The sequence below is a fragment of the Schistocerca piceifrons genome, chromosome 4 (assembly GCF_021461385.2).
Source record: "Schistocerca piceifrons isolate TAMUIC-IGC-003096 chromosome 4, iqSchPice1.1, whole genome shotgun sequence".
NCBI lineage: Eukaryota > Metazoa > Arthropoda > Insecta > Orthoptera > Acrididae > Schistocerca > Schistocerca piceifrons.
The window spans coordinates 355,551,059-355,573,045 of NC_060141.1; the positions used below are offsets into that span (position 1 = coordinate 355,551,059).

Consider the following 21,987-nt stretch of genomic DNA (forward strand, 5'->3'; position numbering starts at 1 on the left):
GATAATTTGTGGAATTAACTGCTTCCAGTTGCTGACCTGCTATTTTGTAGCTAAATGATAAGGGATCTATCTTTCTATGTATTCGCAGCACATTACACTTGTCTGCATTGAGATTCAATTGCCATTCCCTGCACCATGCGTCAATTCGCTGCATTTCAGTACAATTTTCCATTGTTACAACCTCTCGATATACCACAGCATCATCCGCAAAAGCCTCAGTGAACTTCCGATGTCATCCACCACGTCATTTATGTATATTGTGAATAGCAACGGTCCTACGACACTCCCCTGCGGCACATCTGTAATCACTCTTACTTCGGAAGACTTCTCTCCATTGAGAATGACATGCTGCGTTCTGTTATCTAGAAACTCTTCAATCCAATCACACAATTGGTCTGATAGTCCATATGCTCTTACTTTGTTCATTAAACGACTGTGGGGAACTGTATCGAACGCCTTGCGGAAGTCAAGAAACACGGCATCTACCTGGGAACCCGTGTCCATGGCCCTCTGAGTCTCGTGAACGAATAGCGCGAGCTGGGTTTCACACGACCCTCTTTTTCGAAAGCCATGCTAATTCCTGCAGAGTAGATTTCTAGTCTCCAGAAAAGTCATTATACTCGAACATAATACGTGTTCCAAAATTCCACAACTGATCGACGTTAGAGATATAGGTCTATAGTTCTGCACATCTTTTCGACGACCCTTCTTGAAAACGGGGATGACCTGTGCCCTTTTCCAATCCTTTGGAACGCTACGCTCTTTTAGAGACCTACGGTAGATCGCTGCAAGAAGGGGGCCAAGTACCTTCGCGTACTCTGTGCAAAATCGAACTGGTATCCCATCAGATCCAGCGGTCTTTCCTCTTTTGAGCGATTTTAATTGTTTCTCTATCCCTCTGTCGTCTATTTCGATATCTAGCATTTTGTCATCTGTGCGACAATCTAGAGAAGGAACTACAGTGCAGTCTTCCTCTGTGAAACATTGGAAAAAGACATTTAGTATTTCGACCTTAAGTCTGTCATCCTCTGTTTCAGTACCATTTTGGTCACAGAGTGTCTGGACTTTTTGTTTTGATCCACCTACCGCTTTGACATAAGACCAAAATATCTTAGGATTTTCTGCCAAGTCAGTACATAGAACTTTACTTTCGAATTCATTGAACGCCTCTCTCATAGCCCTCCTCACACTACATTCCGCTTCGCGTAATTTTTGTTTGTCAAGGCTTTGGCTATGTTTATGTTTGCTCCCGCCGCAGGTTTGAGTCCTCCCTCGGGCGTGGGTGTGTGTGTAGTTCTTAGCATAAGTTAGTTTAAGAAGTGTTTAAGTCTAGGGACCGATGAACCCTGCAGTTTGGGCCCTTAGGAATTCACACACATTTGAACAATTGAACCAACCGTGTGGGCAGCATGAGAGCTCGTTGCACAGCATGCAGTACCGTCAGTGGTGGCCACACACCGTATTAAACACAATGTCCCGCGTTTTTAGTGTCCAGTGGGCTATTATAAATCACGATGCCTTGTAATTATTGTCTTTGAATAAATGTGTCATTTCATTTCGTCTCATTGCGTATTTCTTTCAGTTACCTTCTACTATACTGCAGCAGTTCTTTCCATGTATGGTCCATGTTTCACCGAGCTATATTAGTTGGAAGTGACACATCATGCGGAAGTTACTTTCGTCATTAAGTTTCGCACACCAGTGCATGATAACACTCAAAAATGGTTCAAATGACTCTGAGCACGATGGGACTTAACATCGGAGATTAGTCCCCTAGAGCTCAGGACTACTCAAACCTAACTAACCTAAGGACATCACACACATCCATGCCCGAGGCAGAATTTTAACCTGCGACCGTAACGGTCGCACGGTTCCAGACTGAAGCGCCTAAAAACGCTCCGCCACAACGGCCGGCGATAACACTCATTCCGAAAAAACTGTACACGTATTCGACCTAACGTTGATAAGATTTCAAAGTGGTGCAGTTGTTGGCAACTTGCTTTAAATGTACAGTAACGTAAAATTATTCATTTTACAAAACGAAAAAAAACTTAGTGTCCGATGACTACAGAATCAATGATTGACGACTAGAATCAGTAACTCACACAATTATCTGCAATGAGTGTAAAAAATTAAGACATGAGGGAGTTAGAGACATTGGCGGCGAGTGGGTATTGATGGGAAAGTTGAAAGTTTGTGTTGGACCAGTATTGGAACCCGGTTCTTCTGCTTATTAGGCTGATGCTCTGACACCAAGCTATCTGGACACAGTGGTCATCCCAACTGGCCGGACTGTCCTAGCACGCCTTCCGTAAGATCCAAATACTCAAACTTATCCACACACTACTAATGTTATAGATGCACACACAATTAAGGTGAGGATGGCCAGTGATCTCTTCAATGCGGATGCAGACCACCCTCAAACTCGTATGGGAATCGGCGAAATGCCGCGAGTAGTGGAGATAATGGGGAAGGGACACAACGTTAGTAGTGTTTCGATAAGTTGAGAATTTGGGTTTGACGGGAGGCGTGCTATGGTAGTCTGTGCTGTTGCAATGACCACTGTATCCGGACGTCTCAGTGGTCAGCGCATCTGCCTAGTTTGCAGGAAAACTGGTTCGAATCCCGGTCCCATTGGTTTAAATCAATGTCCACTCGCAGCCCATGTCTGTAATTCCTTTGCGTCTGAATTCATAATGGCTGCTGCATCAAAATGTCTGTTCTTTCGTACATGACCGAAAGAACAGACACTTTACATACGTATAGTGTAACAATTTGCAGGAAATGAAAATAAATAATGACACAGGCTCAGTCTAAGGTAAGGCAGGTGGCGGGCTTCGATTCATTTACTGGATACTGGAAAAATACTGTCGATCTCCAAAGGGGGCTCCTTAGAAATCACTTGTGTGTCCCGTCTTACGATACTGCTCAGCTGTGGTCGAGCGGTTCTAGGCGCTTCAGTCCGGAACCACGCGGCTGCTACGGCCGCAAGTTCAAATCCTGCCTGGGGCATGGATGTGTGTGATGTCCTTAGGTTAGTTAGGTTTAAGTACTTCTAAGTCTAGGGGACTGATGACCTCAGATGTTAAGTCCCATAGTGCTTAGAGCCATTTGAACCATCTGATACTGCTCAAGTGTGCAAATCTCATGCCAAATAGGGCTAACGAAGGAATGTGGCACGAACGATCTAGCGTTTGTTTCACTCGCAGGGAAGTATCATAAAACTGTTGAAAATTCTGAATTTGTAGGCTCTTACAAATAGACGCAATTTATTACTAAATTTCATGAACCAGTATTAAACAAAAATGGTAGAGGTACGTTGGTGAGCCAAAATGTTAGATAATAAGAAGTGTTAGGTCACCCACATGAGTACTAAAAGGAGTCCGTCGAATTTCAGTTACACATTAAATCATACAAATTTAAAGGCTGTCAATTCAACTAAATTCCTAGGGATAACAGTTACGAACAACTTAAATTGTAACGATCACATAAATAATGTTGTGCGAACGCGTTTTATTGGCAGAACACTTAGAAAATGCAACTGGTCTACCAAAGGGGCAGTTTACACTACTCTTATGCGCCTTCTTTTGGAGCACTGCTGTGCGGTGTGGAATCCGCATCAGTTGTGATCATCGAAAAAGCTCAAAGAAGGGCAGCTCGTTTTGTAATGTGCCGAAATAGGGGAGTGACTGTCACGGACATGATACGCGAGATGTAGTGACAACCACTAAAACACAGGCGTTTTACGATGCTAAATTTGAATCACCAGTTTTCTCCTCCGAATTGCAGAATATTTTGCTGATGCCCACCTGCGTAGTGAGAAACGATCGTAGTAATAAAATACTAGAAATCAAAGCTCGCACGAAATGATTCAATTGCTCGTTCTTCCTCAGCGCTATTCGAGAGCGGAACGGTAGAGAAGTAATTAAGTGTCACGCCCTTAATTGTAAATCACAGAGTAGTCATGTAGTCGTGTATATGTTATCATCTACATGCGTATCACTCCCACAGTGATAGCGAAGACGAGATTATACCAATTACTGAACCACTTAGATACCTAAGTAAAGTATAGCTACTGACGGAGGTCCAGTGAGGGGTGTAATTATCGTGTGACAACGAAAATTGGTAGATATGCTAATGTGTTAATGCGGAACCGATTTATCGGAAAAAAATTAGTTCCAAGTTTGACCATCAGATGCAAATCTGCTTCTATGAATGCAAGAAAGACGTATAGAAGTGTTTACGTATGTAATCGATTACGAACGGGACGTGGGCTGAAGGGGTCAAACAAGTGGGAAAGGCATGATGTTGATTTTATCATTAACCTCCGCTTACACGCTTTCTTCAGCATGAGTACCGGAGATGTCGGCGAGACGCTGCATCCGTAAAACGACGTAATCAATAATTGTTCGTAGAGTTCTGGTGGAACTGTACTAAGTGTTCCTGAATACTGGCCTTCATATGAGGTAGAGACCGAACGTGTCCCTGATAAACGCGTTCTTATAGATATCTCAAGAGCCAAAAGTCGCATGGATTATCACGTGATCTTGGAGGCCATGTATCCGGTATACCTCTTAATATAACACTTTTGTGGAAGGTTGCAAAAATGGTTCAAATGGCTCTAAGCACTTAGAACTACTAAAACCTAACTAACCTAGGGACATCACACACATTCATGTCCGAGGCAGGATTCGAACCTGCGACAGTAGCAGGAGCGCGGTTCCAGACTGAAGTGCCTAGAACCGCTCGGCCAGAAGGTTGCATTAAGCAGATCTTTCACTGGGCGAACGATCCGAGGTGTTGCTGCATCTTGCATGGAAACAGTGGTTTCCACACAGTTGAGCTCTTCCAAAGGAGGTATCACATTATGCACAAGGGCGTCTCGATAGCGTCCTGACGCCACCTGACGAGCCCTCTGGCTGTATTTTCTTTGAAGAATAACGGGTCGAGAATAAAGGTGCTTCTGAATCCACACCACACAGTGACATACGGCGATTGCAGTGGGTCTTCGTGCGCAACACACGATTTAGCAGTACCACATATTCCGTAGCTGTGTGTATTCATTGCACCCTATAGCGTAAAAAGTGCCTCGTGACTGTATAGAATATTGCCCGGGCACATGTTATCAGTTTCGATTCGTGTCAGAAACCGACGAACAATTTCAGAATGCCGCTGCGGATCATGAGGTTTCACTTGATTCACTGTCTGGATCTTGTCCGGGTACCAGTGTAAAGTAGATCGCAAAACTTTCCATACTGTTGACCATGGGATGGATAATTTTCGTAAAAGTGCACGAGCACTATTACTACATGGGACACATGCCGCATGGTCAGTTACAGTAATAGCAAGCTCGTCAATAACTTCCACTGGGATGAGGCGTCTTCCTCTTCCGGGTGTCACACTAAGGTCACCCGTGTCATCCTTTTTAAACCACTTAATGACATCGGGCCTCTCCTCAGACTTTCAGTCGTCGATACGCTCTCAATGCAGCACTGTAATTGCTGCCGTTCACATAAAATAGTTTCACTAATAGCGCACGGTCTCTCTGACCGATAGCCATACTGTCCCTTACGTTATGGCTTGTCAAATGACACTGTGGATACCATACCGTCATACAAACACTGTACAGCGCCAGATCTTCCCCTGGTCTCCAAAACTGGAAGTAATTTTTTTCCAGCGTGAATCGGATCCACATTAGCGTATCTACCAAGTTTCGCCCCCATACGATAGTTACAGACCACGCTGGACATCGTGAGTAGCTGCACTTTTAATTATAGCTACCCGGTATTTACGCAGTCATTCTACCCACGATCCGTACGCAGTTGGAACAGGAAGAAACCACAGCATGTGGTACCACGGTACGTATTTTATGCTGCCGGTCGGGGTGGCCAAGTGGTTCTAGGCGCTACAGTCTGGAACCGCGCGACCGCTACGGTCGCAGGTTCGAATCCTGCCTCGGGCATGGATGTGTGTGATGTCCTTAGGTTAGTTAGGTGTAAGTAGTTCTAAGTTCTAGGGGACTGATGACCTCAGAAGTTAAGTGCTCAGAGCCATTTAGTATTTTATGCTTCACAGTTGTTAGCAGAACATGTATGCTGATGTACATTGATAAGCCAAAATATTATGACCATTCCCCACCGCGACGTCGGATGCCGCCTCGTGGCGTTGCGAGCACGTGACGTGATAACAAAAGTATATAAGGAGAGCAGACACGGACGGGGGAAATATGGGCTGCAAATGGGGAAATCCGTTGAGATAAGAGAATTTATTATGCAGAGCCTGTGCACTAGTAACTCGGAAACGGAGAAACTGATCGAATGATCACGTGCTACTGTCGTGAGCATCTACGGAAAGAGGTAGGAGGACAGTGAAACCACTAGTCAGCGGTAAATGGTTGTAAATTCACGACTCTTCGCAGAACGTGGTTTCGGAGACTCGTCTACCGTGTAAAGTATGCTAGATGTTGATCTGTGGCATCTCTGCCGAAAGGTGACAGTGTTGGTGTACACACAAATGTTTCGGAGCACACCGTTCGTCGTACATTGTTGAACATGGAGCTCCGCAGCTGACCACCCCTACGTGTTAATATGTTGACCTAAAGGCATCCTCTAATGCGACTGGAGTGGGCACAGGAGGATCGGAACTCGACCGTCGATAAACGGAAACGTATCGTCTGTTCGGGTGAATCACTTTTTTTCTACATTAAGTCGATGGTCGTCTCGAGAAACGCCGACATCGATGTGAACGAGGGCTCAAAACGTGCAGTGCGCCACGGGCGCAGGCTCGTGGGAGCAGGATTATGCTACGGGAGACATTCTTCTACGCTTGCGTGGGACCTGTGGTAGTAATCGAAGAGACGTTGACAGCGGTGAACCACGTGCATTCCTTCCCTCACGGCGATGTCATCTTTCATCAGTATAATTGTCCGTATCCCGGAGCTAGGACCGTGCTACAGTGGTTTGGGGAGATTATAGTGAAGTCACGTTGATGTATCAACGACTAAATTTGACTGGCGTAAATCCTATGGAAGCCATCTGGGTCGCTGTCGGGCGCCATCGCCGCGTACGCAAATTAGCAGCCCGATATTTACGCGAATTACATGACCTGTGCTTAGACATGTAATTCCACATACCACCAGAAACCTACCAACAAATTTCCGGATCCCTGATACGCGGAACCAGTGATGTATTTGGTTCCAGAGATGGACAAATAGCCCATTAAGTAGGTGGCCATAATGTTTTGGCTCATCAGTGTTGATTTGGTTTTGTTTTGCTTTAGGGCGCAAAAAATAACTGGCGTCATACGCGCCCAAGTCAAAACTATAGAACATGAAGACAGAGATGAGTTAAAAAAACAACTATACGACGGATGACTGACATGGATGAGGTCATTCTGTCGAAGACAACTCGATACGCCAGATGCAGAGGCAGAGGGAGAGGGAGAGTCAGCTGTGTGGCGCACGCACCTTGATGATCTGGAAGGTGGCGATGGGCGGCAGCTCGTCCAGCTGTGGGTAGTAGAAGGAGCCGGCCGGGTGTGCGGGCGCGCGGCTGGTGATGCGGTAGACGGGGCCCGGCGGCTCGGTGCGCCAGTTGGGCGCTGTGAACGTGAAGCCGTTGTCCGTGCCCGCGTCCAGCGGGTCCGCCTGCAACACACCGTCCACAACGTTAAGAAAAAAGAATAGTCTACAGTCTTACAAGGAATAGCAACTGAAGCACAAGAAGGCATCAACACCCACATAAAGTGATGCATTCAGGATAGTCATGACTGGCCGAGGATCGCTGCACGAGGGGTACCCATACTATTTTAAGTTACCAACTCGAAAAAAGAAAGTTACGTATTCTTATTGAGGTTGAAGATCTTCTGTCCGTGATTGCTTACAAATAGATTTATTTCTGGAGAGGATCCTTCTTGAGAAAAACAAAATTTTTTTCTTTTACTTTTTATTCCCCGGATATCTTTCGCTGAGGTTTCAGCATCATCAGTCGATTTTTGTAATCTTCTATAAAACAGCACAAGTCCTTTTTACTACTGGTACACCCATTCATTTGAGTTTCTAAAGACAGTATGTAGATATTTGAAGAACATACAAAATTTTTGTACACACACCTTGTTACCACATGCTGTGGAGTCCCTGGATTTTATGTAATTTAAAGTAGTTGTCTTGTTCCACAGATTTTAACTACTTTTATGTGGAGGATTGTGTGTGTGTGTTTGTGTGTGTGTGTGTGTGTGTGTGTGTGTGTGTGTGTGTGTGCGTGTTTCCAAATTTGTTTCTTACTTTCGTTGGTTTCCCCATTATCTTCACCGTGAAGGAAGTAACTTTTCGTGTTAGTGTTTACAAATGACAGAAACAAGATGACGGACAGCTGAATATTGAATGTTTTCTGGGCGAGAGTTTTGAATCTTTGTAGTGCGTGTATGTGTGTATGTGTGTGTGTGTGTGTGTGTGTGTGTGTGTGTGTGTGTGTGTGAGAGAGAGAGAGAGAGAGAGAGAGAGAGAGAGAGAGAGAGAGAGAGAGAGGGAGAGAGGGAGAGGGAGAAAGAGTGAATGGCTGTGACTCTTATTTATTAATTATTACTTTTTCTTATTTCACTTTATTTATCTTTTTATTTATTGTGTGTGTGTGTGTGTGTGTGTGTGTGTGTGCGTGCGTGCGTGCATGTGGTTTGCAAGGGGTGTTTCGGGTGTTTAAGGGCTGTTGTTGTCTGATAGTTTTTTGAAGACAGCGAACAGAGTTCAATTGCAGAGAACTGTCTACTCGTTTACTTGCTTTCTTTCAGTTACGGAAATTTGTATTTGATAGTTTTCTTCAGAAAAAGTGAAAGTGAAACATATTGCAAACACTCTCTCTCTCTCTCTCTCTCTCTCTCACACGCACACACACACTTCCACATAATATTAGTTAATGGTAGGCATAACCATAACATTTCCAGTCGTAAATCTTCGAAGTAAATAACTGTTCTACATATGGTTGCAGATGACAGAACGTGAAACAAAACAAGTGCATTAAATTACATAAAGTCCAAAAATACACAGCGAATGATAACAAGGTATACTCGTATGTACAGAAATTGTATCTGTTTTTCAAATGTGCAAATACTGTCTTTAAAAACTCAAATTTATGTGTGTAACAGTAATAAAAAGCGTTTTTCCTGTTTTATAGAACATAACAAAAACCTGCTGATGATGCTAAAACTTTAGCGAAACATGTTTGTGGAATAAAAAGAAAAAGAAAAAAAAAGTGTTTTGCTCAAGGCGGACGCTCTTCAGAAACAAATCAAAGTTACGTAATTAACTTGTTGGTTGTTTACAGGTACAATTGGTAACCACTGCATCACAGTTTCGTAGGAAGCCGCTAGCTGGACCGAAACAAAATGGCGCAACCTGCCTCCATTTCATTAGTGGGATGGTCATTTCGTATAAGGTCCTCAAGCGACATGTTACGGTATTGTGTGTAGAGAATTTTAATCTTTACCGAGATTGTAGACTGGTACTTGCAAACAAAAAAATTAATTATTTGTTTTATTTATTTATTTTTTACTGTAGATGATAGATGAAACTTTATGACTATCCTTCTTGTCGAGAAACATATCGACAGGCAGTGCGAGGACCTACCAAATTCGATTCTTACTAACCATCACCAAACACAAGAAGGTTTTCAGTCGCAGTAACTGTGTTCCGTCTTACTCTGTATGACGTCATAACTAAGAACACAGAACTCTTTATATAAAATTCAGAAAATCCAATGTTTCAGTAACACATTTGTGTACACATAAACAAAGGGCATCAACAGCTGTAATTTTTTTTATTAGTTAAGCCCCTGACACTAAAGGAAGCGTCGAAAATGCTTGATTAAATAATAATTTTTTTTACTTAGAATTATGGGTGTTGGTGTCCTTGTTCTACGAGTTATTACCGAACGAGGTAGCGCAGTGGTTAGTTAGCACACTGGACTCGTATTCGGGAGGACGACGGTTCAGATCCACGTCTGGCCGTCCTGATTTAGGTTTTCCGTAATTTCCATAATCGCTCCAGGCAAATGCCGGGATGGTTCTTTTAAATGAGCACGATCGATTACCTTCCCCACTCTTCCGTAATCCGAACTTGATCTCAGTCTGTGATCATTTCGTTGTAAACGGGATGTTAAACGGTAATCCCCACTTCCTCCTCTACGAGTTGTTGATCAGCCACAGTCCCGCATCCACATCTCTGTGATGGACCTACAGAAACATAAACAAAAGTTTTGCATCACCCTCATACGTCGAGCAAGTATTGACTGTTCCGATACCGATGGGGAGGCGACGACTGACGTCTTTTGGAAACACACAGACAGTTACCTTGAGCGTCGGCTACGGGTAGAACGCCACAGTCGAATGGACTGCAGAATTTCAATTGAAAGCATGGCGCCCAGTTACGCATTAGAGAGGACTGAAGTGAGTGAGCATACGTCACGCCACGAACGACAGTAGCGACGCAAATTGGGTCCGCATCATCGTGCTGTGCGCAGAAGCTTTGTCAACCAGGTAAGTTTCTCGTCGTGTGTACCGGAGTCAAAGTCATGTGGTGCGGATATAGATCCGGTTCTAATTGGCTGGTAGTATTAAGGACTGCCTCGCATAGGCCATCCACGTTTGAGAGGTGCACAGAATAATCGATATCTACGAGTCAAAAGACCCTTGGGCTGAGTGCTCCAGATCAGAATTTAGCATTCGAAGAGGCTACAGCAGTTCATGTATGGCATCAAACTATTGGGGAACGATTGCATGATTTATGACGAGCACCACGACGTACGTTACAACAGCATGGACACCGTTACATAAGGCAAGATATCATGTGGAATGGAAGCCCTAGGATCAGCGTCGCTTGTTGCCAATGGACGAAACTCGGACCTGTTCGTACCCTGATAATCGCGGACAACGTTTTTGAAGGTATCCCACTAATATAGAACACCTCCAGCGCTGTCCCAAACGTGCAACAAGGTGGTGGTGGAGTGATGTTCGGGGCTGGCATTTCATGAGGCCAACATGCGCCTCTGGTAGTTGTTAAGGGTAATCTCTCTCCTCTACAGTGCAGGGACGAGATTCTGTAACTAATAGTGGGATAGTGTCAGCAGCTCTTTTGGAGGCAGTTTTCGAGATCAGTGATAACTCACGTGCTCATCGTGCGGTTCTGCTGAACACTTTTCTTCAGCATGTTGCGATCACGGAAATGGAATGGCCCGCCTATTTCGTGTCCATGAAACCAATCGAACACGTGTGACGTCGACTGAAACAAATTGTTTATGAGCGTTGACAACGACCACGTATTTCTGCACTAAGGTAGTGTAGCTTGCACCGATCAGTTGACACTGTTGTGTCCACCTCTTTAACATAGATTGCGAGTGTTCAATCATATCGTCGCGTATCTGTTTATGGGGCTTGGTTGGACGGCTGCACTGATCTGTGCTGTGGACCCCTTCGGAGGAAAAGTGCTACTTTGTTTCCCAGATCTTTGAAAACAAAAGCGGCCTATTTTCTGTGCGGTATAGTTCCACTCGGACGGATGACCTCCATTTACTCCCGCAGTTCCGCGAGAAAATCTTGAGCAGCATGATAGATGCATAAGTTTGCCATGTACCAGCCGCCCCTGCAGATCTTTTAATGCACTCCGTAATCCCAACAGCACTAACTGGAGGGCATTAATCCACAAATTCGTCATCTGTAGGTACTGAACAATGCCGTTTGCGACTGCGTGATATGGTGAAGTCCTTGTCACGTGTATTCCTTACACCCGGGCCATTGTACGAAATATTTCTGACTTCCACTGCCGGCCCTACTCGGAAGCCACTTGCTGGTGATGGCCAAAACGTGAAATCCAATCGTAGATGAACGAGCGCGCCACATTCTCTATAGGTCTTGTTGACAGTGGGAATAGCTTCAGTCACCTGCTGTATCTGGTGATCTGTGTGAGGCAGTGCCATTGGTTAACATGCAGCCGGTGTTGGTGGATGCGTGAGAATCGTGACTCTGGAATGTCAAAACTTCCGAACAGAGCTCGTATGTGTTAATTTGCACTTCTGGCTGGGAGTGCAAGTGTGGGTCCTTCAATGGCAGTCCTGTACATCGGGCCACGAAAAACGCTGCGTTACTAACGCCCTCGTGGCAGGGATTCCCGCATTGCTGAGTCCGTGTAAAGGTCGAAAACCTTCGTCGTAGAAGGACAGGCATATACGAAGGTTGAATGTTCATAACACGTCGGGCTACTACTTTCTAACTATACACGCTGTCGGTCTGTACAACAGCACGGTAAATAACTACTGTCCCATAACACACTAGGCTGACGGGAAAAAATTGGAACACCAAGAAGAAGTTATACGACATAAACGATAGTCGGTAGGCATGTTTTCTACATCTGAAAGACGATGTCTCTTCAGATATCTTGCATAGCATACGAGTCGTGCGAGTAGAACCACTACGATGAGACAGATCAGTTTTGCTTTAAATACATGATAATTACCTTTGAGATTGGGCGTGGTGAGTAGATGGTAATCAAGAATGCCTTTAAGACGACAAAGACGCCATTATTAGAACCTCACTGAGTTTGAACGAGGTCGTGTAATAGAGCTACGAGAAACTGGATGTCCCTTCCGTGATATTCCAGGGAGACTTGTCAGGAACGTAGCCTCTCTACATGATGGCTGGTAGCGATGGTCACGAGAATGTACGGTCGCAAGAAGACCTGACTCGAGATGACCACGTGGCACTGCCGAGAGAGAAGACCGTCGTATTGGGCGTAAGACTCTGGCGCATCGCACTGCATCTGCAGCAGCAATTTGAGCAGCAGTTGGCACCACAGTGAGACAATGATCTGTTGCAAATAGGTTACTTCAGGGACAGCTCTGAGCCAGACTCCATGTAGCGAGTGTACCTCTGACTCCAATCCACCGCCATTTGCGACCTCAGAATGATCAAGCGAGAGCTCATTGGAGACCATGGTGAAGGTCTGCTGTGTTTTCTGATGAAAGGTGGTTCTGCCTCGAGGTCACTGATGATCCTACGTTGATTAGAAGGGGGCGAGTTGAGCGCTGGCAAGCAACCTGCCTGCGTGCTGGACACACAGGACCTGCACGTGAAGTTATGGTCTGGGGTGCGATTTCGTATGACAGCAGGAGCACTTTCGTGGTTATCCCACGCATCCTGACTGCAAATTTGTTCGTCAGTATGGTGATTCGACCTGTAGTGCTCCCTTTCATGAACAGAATTCCAGGGGATGTTTTTCAACAGGTTAACGCTCGCCTACTTACCAATACTGTGATCCAACGTGCTCCACAGAATGTAAACATGTTGCCTTGGCATGCTTGACCACCAGATCTGTCTCCAATAGAGCACATATGGGACATCATCGTACGACAACTCCATTGTCATCCACAAACAGCATTACACGTCCATGTATTGCCTGACCAAGTGCAACAAGTATGGAACTCCATCCCACAAACTGACAGCCGGCACCTGTGCATCATGATGCATGCACGTTTCCATGCTTGAATTCAACATTCTGAGAGATACATCGGTTATTAATGTACCGGCATTTCAGATTTGCACTGGCTTGTCTCACTCTTACATTACCATGTGATCTTGCAATATTAATCACATACAAATATTACCAAGACGAATGTGTCCCGAAAATTTCGTAGTTCTACACTGATTATTTTTTGGTGTTGGATTTTTTCCCCGTCATTGTATTACTGTCCCGCTGGTTATTTTATGTTCCGCGCACCCGACAACAGCACGCTTGCCGATCCCTGCGCCGCGGCAGGTAGCGATATACTGTGTGTGAGGCTGTTACAGACCACATTGTCTGAGAAGTTGAGGATGTAACAACAACATCTGGATGCGATATCAGTCACAACCAGAAGTCGCAAGGAGCATTTAACATTCAACGCCATATGCTATTGATGGCCGAATTTCGTTCTTCTTTCCGTGAACCTATGTTTTGTTATTGAGCCTGGCTATAACTTCAGTGACAAGTCGCAGCTAGAAGTCGCAAGTAGCAACTCAAAGCGACAATTATCATTCGATGCCGTGTGCCATCTGTTAGCCGGATTTCGTACTTTTTCTAAGAACATTATGTTTCACGCTATGGATGTATGACCTACTTATGGTCGAAGAAATGAACCAAGAACCTAATTTGCTCTGAGAAAAATTTTATACTCATTTGAGAGTAGGTGAAGCTAACGAATGAGAATGCCAAATAAAGGTTGTAACAATAGACAGAGCTATAGCGTAACCTAACACTTGCGTTCGTTCCACAGTTAACAACATTTTATCATATAAACTAAAACTGCAGGTTAATTTCAGAAAACGTTTTACGTAATGGAGAAGGCTCCGATGAGTATTTTGATGGATAATGCACACATATATTGTACGTAAACTACAAAAAGTGCAGTCAGGATTATACTATATAGTTTTTACCAAATACTTACCAACAGTATAGTCAAAAGACGGATATTTTTGTCAACACTACAATACACAGCTAAACTTCTGTGTGTGTGTGTTTTTTTTGTGCCCCACAAATCTGGACACTGCACGATCCAACCTGCTGACCAAATGGAGACCCACATTGATGCCGCTTTCAAACTCTGTCAGGTGCTGATAATGCTGTATCATACGAGTGTGTGGTATCTCCTTGTTCTTCACATTGGTCGGTCAGTATCTGACGCTGTTCAGGCCCCTTATATAAGACACTAATGCATTCTGCATCTATCACAGACATCTGAAACTCTAATAACGTACACAGACGTCGATGGTGTGTACGTGTACGATGCTGGAGCAATTTTTAGGGAAGGAGGGGCGTGTTCACTTCCGCCATACGTATTTAAACGAAGGCAAATATCTCGAAACCGGGATGGGAGGGAGTTTGCTAGTTTTCAACAAGACGTTCCAGACAAATATTGAAGTTCTAGTGTGTGTTTGGGTATCTGTTAATGTGCTAGTTGGTTCAAATGGCTCTGAGCACTATGGGACTTAACTTCTGAGGTCATCAGTCCCCTAGAACGTAGAACTACTTAAACCCAACTAACCTAAGGACATCACACAAATCCATGCCCGTGGCAGGATTCGAACCTGCGACCGTAGCGGTCGCGCGGTTCCAGACTGTAGTGCCTATAACCGCTCGGCCACCCCGGCCGGCACCTGTGCTAGTAGGAGACTGAAATCAACGAGATGCTCAGAAGGCACCGTATACCTACTGCATCAAGAGAGCTGGAACAACAGTTCTGAGAGAAGTAGAAAGACAATCTATTTGTAGATCTCTTGTTTGTAGGATTTTATAGATTGTGAATGGGACTCCAGTAATACTACGTAGATCGGGATCTGAAGCAGAGTTTTTCTTCCTGCAGCGGTGGAGCACTGGGTTTTTTTCCTCAAGGAGCGGTTTATGAGACGAAGGGAAGCGAAAATTAGAGCGAACGGAAAGGGAAATGGTAATGGGTCCGCCTGAATTCCGGACCAACGTATTGGCGCTGCGCCAGCTCCCCCGCTGAAGATTAACTCGACGCGCATAATTTAGGTGTCACCTAGCTCTGCCACACATGTGACCATTTGGAAATGTTACGAGCTTACGGAGAACATCCAGTTCACTCGGAAGAGTGTCGTGTTACATTACACAGCGGAGAGCCGTAAAAGAGACCCAGCAATTTTGTCGAGAATCTTTAGAACGTATGGTTCCAGCCTAAAATTTAACCGAGTAAAATTTTGCTGCACGGTATCTCGTCCGGTACGGATTTGTAGCTGCAGTTTTTATCTGTCTTGTAAAAGAATAATGCAGCTCTCCGGGAACTAACGCTCCCACTGTATCCAATCAGGTTTTACTTACTGTGATCGACCGAAGTGAATTCAAAGGATTTTTCAGAGATGTATTGCCAAGAGAATCTGATACAGATACAGAGCCATACCCCCGGCTCTGAAGTGAATGTCGGTCGTTGGATTCTCGACAGACGAGAATTTTTACAGCGGCCTTCTCTTTACTGCTCTACGGATTTCCCCCTTCGATGTGGTATATTTTACTGGAATGAATACGTCTTACTTACGAACTACGACCACATTGCTTGCCTTCTCAGGGAATTAGACTCTTGTTAACGCACTAATGAAAGAAGAGTTGACGTAGAGAAGGTGGCTTTCGTTGTCGTTGTTGTTGTGTGTTCGTCAGAAGACAGGTTTGATGCAGTTCTCCACACTAGTGTATCCCGTGCAAATCTCTTTATCTCCGAATATCTACTGCTATTCAACATGCTTACTGTATTCATGTTTAGGTCTCCCTCTACAATTTTCACACCGTACACCTCCATTCGTTGCCAAACTGACTAATAGTTGATGCCTGTTGAAGTGTACTATCAACCGATTCCTATTTTAGTAAAGTTGCGCCAAAAATTTCTTTTTTCCTCGATTCTATTCGGTACCACCTTATTAGTTACTTAACCTACCTGTCAGATTTCCAGAACTTTTCTGTAGCAGTACATTTCAACAGCTTTTATTCTCTTCTTGACCGAAGTGCGTATCGTTCAAGTTTCACTTACGCATAAGGCTACATTCCAGACAAATACCTTCAAAAAAGAATTCGTAACATTCGTATTTATATTAGATGTTAAAAATACCACTTTTTTAGAAACACTTTTCTAGCTGTTGCCATTCAGCATTTTATACCCTTCTTATTTCGGCTATCATCAGTCATTTTGCTGCCAAAATACCACAATTCATTTATAAAGTAACAAATTAATTTTAGTATTCTGGCAGCAAAATAACTTTAGTGTCTAATTTCCTAGTCTGTTTGCCTCAACAGCTCCTAATTTAATTTGACTATATTCCATTTCCCTTGTTTTAACTTTGTTGATTTCCATCTTATAACCTTTTCCCAAGACTCTGCCCATTCCTTTCAACTGATCTTCCAATTCCATTATTATCTCTGATGGAATTACAGTATCGTAAGCAAACCTCTAATTTTTTATTTGTTCTCCCTGGATTTTATCTCTCTTTCCAAACTTCTCCTTGTTCTGCTTTGTTACTTGCTAAATGTTGAGACTGAATAACATCGAGGATAGGCTACCACCCTGTCTGACTCTCTCTCCTCATAAACCGCTTCCATTTCGCGTCCTACGAGTTTTACAACTGCAGTCTGGTTTTTGCAGAAATTGTAAATAATCTTTTGCTCCCTCTGTTTAACCCTGCCACCGGCAAAATTTCACAGACTGTAGTCCAGTGAACTCTATCAAAAGATTTCTCTACGTTTCCAAACGCGGTAACCTTAGGTTTGCCTTTCTTCAATCTATCTTCGAAGATATGTCGTAGGATGAGTATTGCCTCGCGTGTTCCTACATTTCTCTGGTACCCAAACTGAAGTTCCTCGAGGTCGACTTCTACCAGTTTTTCGATTCTTTTCTAAGTAATTCTTATCACTATTTCGCAATAATGATTTATTAAAATAACCGTTAGGTAGTATGCACACTGTAAGTACCTACTTTCCTTGGAATTGGAATTATTACGTACTGTTTCTTTCTCATTCAGTTTAAACACCACGTTCAATAGTTTTGACATGGCTGGTTCTCCCAGGGATCACAGTAATTTTAAGGGAATGTCGTCTACTGCAGGAGCCTTGCTAGAGTTATGTCTTGCACAGCTCTGTCAAAATCTTTTCACAGTACCATATCTCCCTTCTCATCTTCATTTACTAGCTCGTCTATTGTTTCGCTCAAAAATCCCGGACTCTTCGATGGGTTACTACTCACGTAGTCCGCTCTACCTTTGAAATAGCAGATAAAAATAATTTTAAAAAATCTATAATATTGCTTTCAAGTTCGTGGATACTGATTTTCAGCCTAACTGATCGAGTCACACAGAATTCATGGTTATTAACTGACTTCAGACTTCACGGAACTGCGAAGGGTAAAATACACTAAAAAAAGACACACTACAAAGTAGATACGCAAATTGGCCACAAACTGATATTCATACAGGTATCGACGGATGATACAAAACTGTAAACTCAGGCGGCCGATGGATGAATGTGTGACGCTGCATCGCAGTTGCACCGCGCAGCTCGGAAGGATAGTAAACAGGGGACATATCGATGTTGTTGTTGTTGTTGTGGTCTTCAGTCCTGAGACTGGTTTGATGCAGCTCTCCATGCTACTCTATCCTGTGCAAGCTTCTTCATCTCCCAGTACCTACTGCAACCTACATCCTTCTGAATCTGCTTAGTGTATTCATCTCTTGGTCTCCCTCTACGATTTTTACCCTCACCGGTGCCCTCCAATGCTAAATTTGTGATCCCTTGATGCCTCAAAACATGTCCTACCAACCGATCCCTTCTTCTAGTCAAGTTGTGCCACAAACTTCTCTTCTCCCCAATCCTGTTCAATACCTCCTCATTAGTTATGTGATCTACCCACCTTATCTTCAGCATTCTTCTGTAGCACCACATTTCGAAAGCTTCTATTCTCTTCTTGTCCAAGCTAGTTATCGTCCATGTTTCACTTCCATACATGGCTACACTCCATACAAATACTTTCAGAAACGACTTCCTGACACTTAAATCTGTACTCGATGTTAACAAATTTCTCTTCTTCAGAAACGCTTTCCTTGCCATTGCCAGTCTACATTTTATATCCTCTCTACTTCGACCATCATCAGTTATTTTACTCCCTAAATAGCAAAACTCCTTTACTACTTTAAGTGTCTCATTTCCTAATCTAATTCCCTCAGCATCACCCGACTTAATTAGACTACATTCCATTATCCTCGTTTTGCTTTTGTTGATGTTCATCTTATATCCTCCTTTCAAGACACTGTCCATTCCGTTCAACTGCTCTTGCAAGTCCTTTGCTGTCGCTGACAGAATTACAATGTCATCGGCGAACCTCAAAGCTTTTACTTCTTCTCCATGAATTTTAATATCTACTCCGAATTTTTCTTTTGTTTCCTTTACTGCTTGCTCAATATACAGTTTGAATAGTATTGGGGAGAGGCTACAACCCTGTCTCACTCCCTTCCCAAACACTGCTTCCCTTTCATGTCCCTCGACTCTTATAACTACCAACTGGTTTCTGTACAAATTGTAAATAGCCTTTCGCTCCCTGTATTTTACCCCCGCCACCTTCAGAATTTGAAAGAGAGTATTCCAGTCAACATTGTCAAAAGCTTTCTCTAAGTCTACAAATGCAAGAAATGTAGGTTTGCCTTTCCTTTATCTTTCTTCTAAGATAAGTCGTAAGGTCAGTATTGCCTCACGTGTTCCAACATTTCTACGGAATCGAAACTGATCTTCACCGAGGTCGGCTTCTACGAGTTTTTCCATTCGTCTGTAAATAATTCGTGTTAGTATTTTGCAGCCGTGGCTTATTAAACTGATTGTTCGGTAATTTTCACATCTGTCAACACCTGCTTTCTTTGGGATTGGAATTATTATATTCTTCTAGAAGTCTGAGGGTATTTCGCCTGTCTCATACATCTTGCTCACCAGATGGTAGAGTTTTGTCAGGACTGGCTCTCCCAAGGCTGTCAGTAGTTCTAATGGAATGTTGTCTACTCCCGGGGCCTTGATTTGACTTAGGTCTTTCAGTGCTCTGTCAAACTCTTCACGCGGTATCATACCTCCCATTTCATCTTCATCTACATTCTCTTCCATTTCCATAATATTGTCCTCAAGAACATCGTCCTTGTATAGACCCTCTATATACTCCTTCCACCTTTCTGCTTTCCCTTTTTTGCTTAGAACTGGGTTTCCATCTGAGCTCTTGATATTCATGCAAGTGGTTCTCTTTTCTCCAAAGGTCTCTTTAATTTTCCTGTAAGCAGTATCTACCTTACCCCTCATGAGATAAGCCTCTACATCCTTACATTTGTCATCTAGCCATCCCTGCTTAGCCATTTTGCACTTCCTGTTGATCTCATTTTTGAGACGTTTGTATTCCTTTTTGCCTGCTTCACTTACGGAATTTTCGTATTTTCTCCTTTCATCAATTAAATTCAGTATCTCTTCTGTTACCCCAGAATTTCTACTAGTCCTCGTCTTTTTACCTGCTTTATCCTCTGCTGCCTTCACTACTTCATTCCTCAATGCTACCCATTCTTCTTCTTCTACTGTATTTCTTTCCCCCATTCTTGTCAATTGTTCCCTTATGCTCTCCCTGAAACTCTCTACAACCTCTGGTTCTTTCAGTTTATCCAGGTCCCATCTCCTTAAATTCCTACCTTTTTGCAGTTTCTTCAGTTTCAATCTGCAGTTCATGATTCTTGAACCAAGTGTTAGCTATGATTAAGTTATGCTCTGTGCAAAATTCTACAAGGCGGCTTCCTCTTTCATTCCTTCCCCCCAATCCATATTCACCTGCTATGTTTCCTTCTTTCCCTTTTCCTACTGACGGATTCCAGTCACCCATGACTATTAAATTTTCATCTCCCTTCACTACCTGAATAATTTCTTTTATCTCGTCATACATTTCATCTATTTCTTCATCATCTGCAGAGCTAGTTGGCATATAAACTTGTACTACTGTAGTAGGCATGGGCTTTGTGTCTATCTTGGCCACAATAATGCGTTCACTATGCTGTTTGTAGCAGCTAACCCGCACTCCTATTCTGTTATTCATTATTAAACATACTCCTGCATTACCCCTATTTGATTTTGTATTTATAACCCTGTAATCACCTGACCAAAAGTCTTGTTCCTCCTGCCACTATATCTAACTTTAACCTATCCATTTCCTTTTTTAAATTTTCTAACCTACCTGCCCGATTAAGGGATCTGACATTCCACGCTCCGATCCGTAGAACACCAGTTTTCTTTCTCCTGATAACGACGTCCTCCTGAGTAGTCCCCGCCCGGAGATCCGAATGGGGGACTATTTTACTTCCGGAATATTTTACCTAAGAGGACGCCATCATAATTTAATCATACAGTAAAGCTGCATGTCCTCGGAAAAATTACTGCTGTAGTTTCCCCTTGCTTTCAGCCGTTCGCAGTACCAGCACAGCAAGGCCGTTTTGGTTAATGTTACAAGGCCAGATCAGTCAATCATCCAGACTGTTGCCCCTGCAACTACTGAACTACATATCGATACCAGGGTATTAAGTCTTTGCGAATTTCATTCCATAAATGCTTCGCAGGTAGGCGCGTTAAGAATAAAAGCAAAGTCGGCATGCGAGCACGGACGTGTCGACGCATCACGAACGAGCTATACAAATTGATGACCATGTAGGTATGGACGGAAAACACAAGTTCGTGATCTTCGGCGGTCGATGGATGAATGTGTTGCGTTGCAGCGCAATTTCACCGCGCAGCTGCCAAGGATTGTACACAGAGGACATGCTGATACCAGGGCATAAAGTCTTCGCGAATTTCGTTCCGTGTACTCAGCTGAACGTCAATTACGCATCGTAGACAGTCGCGTGAACAATATGCGCAGATGTCAGCATTTGAGAGAGGACGCAGAGTTGATCCCAAAGAAGCCAACTGGAGTAATCACCCGGCCGCGGTGGTCTAGCGGTTCTAGGCGCTCAGTCCGGAACCGCGCGACTGCTACGGTCGCAGGTTCGAATCCTGCCTCGGGCATGGATGTATGTGGTGTCCTTAGGTTAGTTAGGTTTCACTAGTTCTAAGTTCTAGGGGACTAATGACCTCAGAAGTTGAGTCCCATAGTGCTCAGAGCCATTTTGGAGTAATCAGCGAATCACTCGATAGTTGAGTAGGAGCGATGCTAACTACTCGACTATGTTGGCGGGAACGGGTGACTCATGGCCGAACTCGGCTTCAAGGAAGAAGCGGCCAACCTAGAGAGACGACAGAACGTGCAATCGTCAAAGAGGCACTCAGAGCCCTGGATTCATTGCTATCATTAATCCGACATGCAACTTACGCTTCAATGATCACAAGTTCATTAATAGGCGGCTGACAGAAAGCTGGCTGACCTCACGGTGCCCATTGCTCCGACTACCATTGACTTCTGTGCACCA

The 21,987-nt window shown here is 43.8% G+C and overlaps 1 protein-coding gene across 1 annotated transcript in view; it reads right to left on the minus strand.

The window, feature by feature from the left end:
• Positions 1–21,987, minus strand: part of LOC124794825 (spondin-2-like) — a 619,441-nt gene that overhangs the window by 129,079 nt on the left and 468,375 nt on the right. The window contains exon 4 of the mRNA XM_047258487.1: positions 7,466–7,645. Coding sequence (XP_047114443.1) covers positions 7,466–7,645 — 180 coding nt within the window. The remainder of the gene's footprint in view (positions 1–7,465; positions 7,646–21,987) is intronic.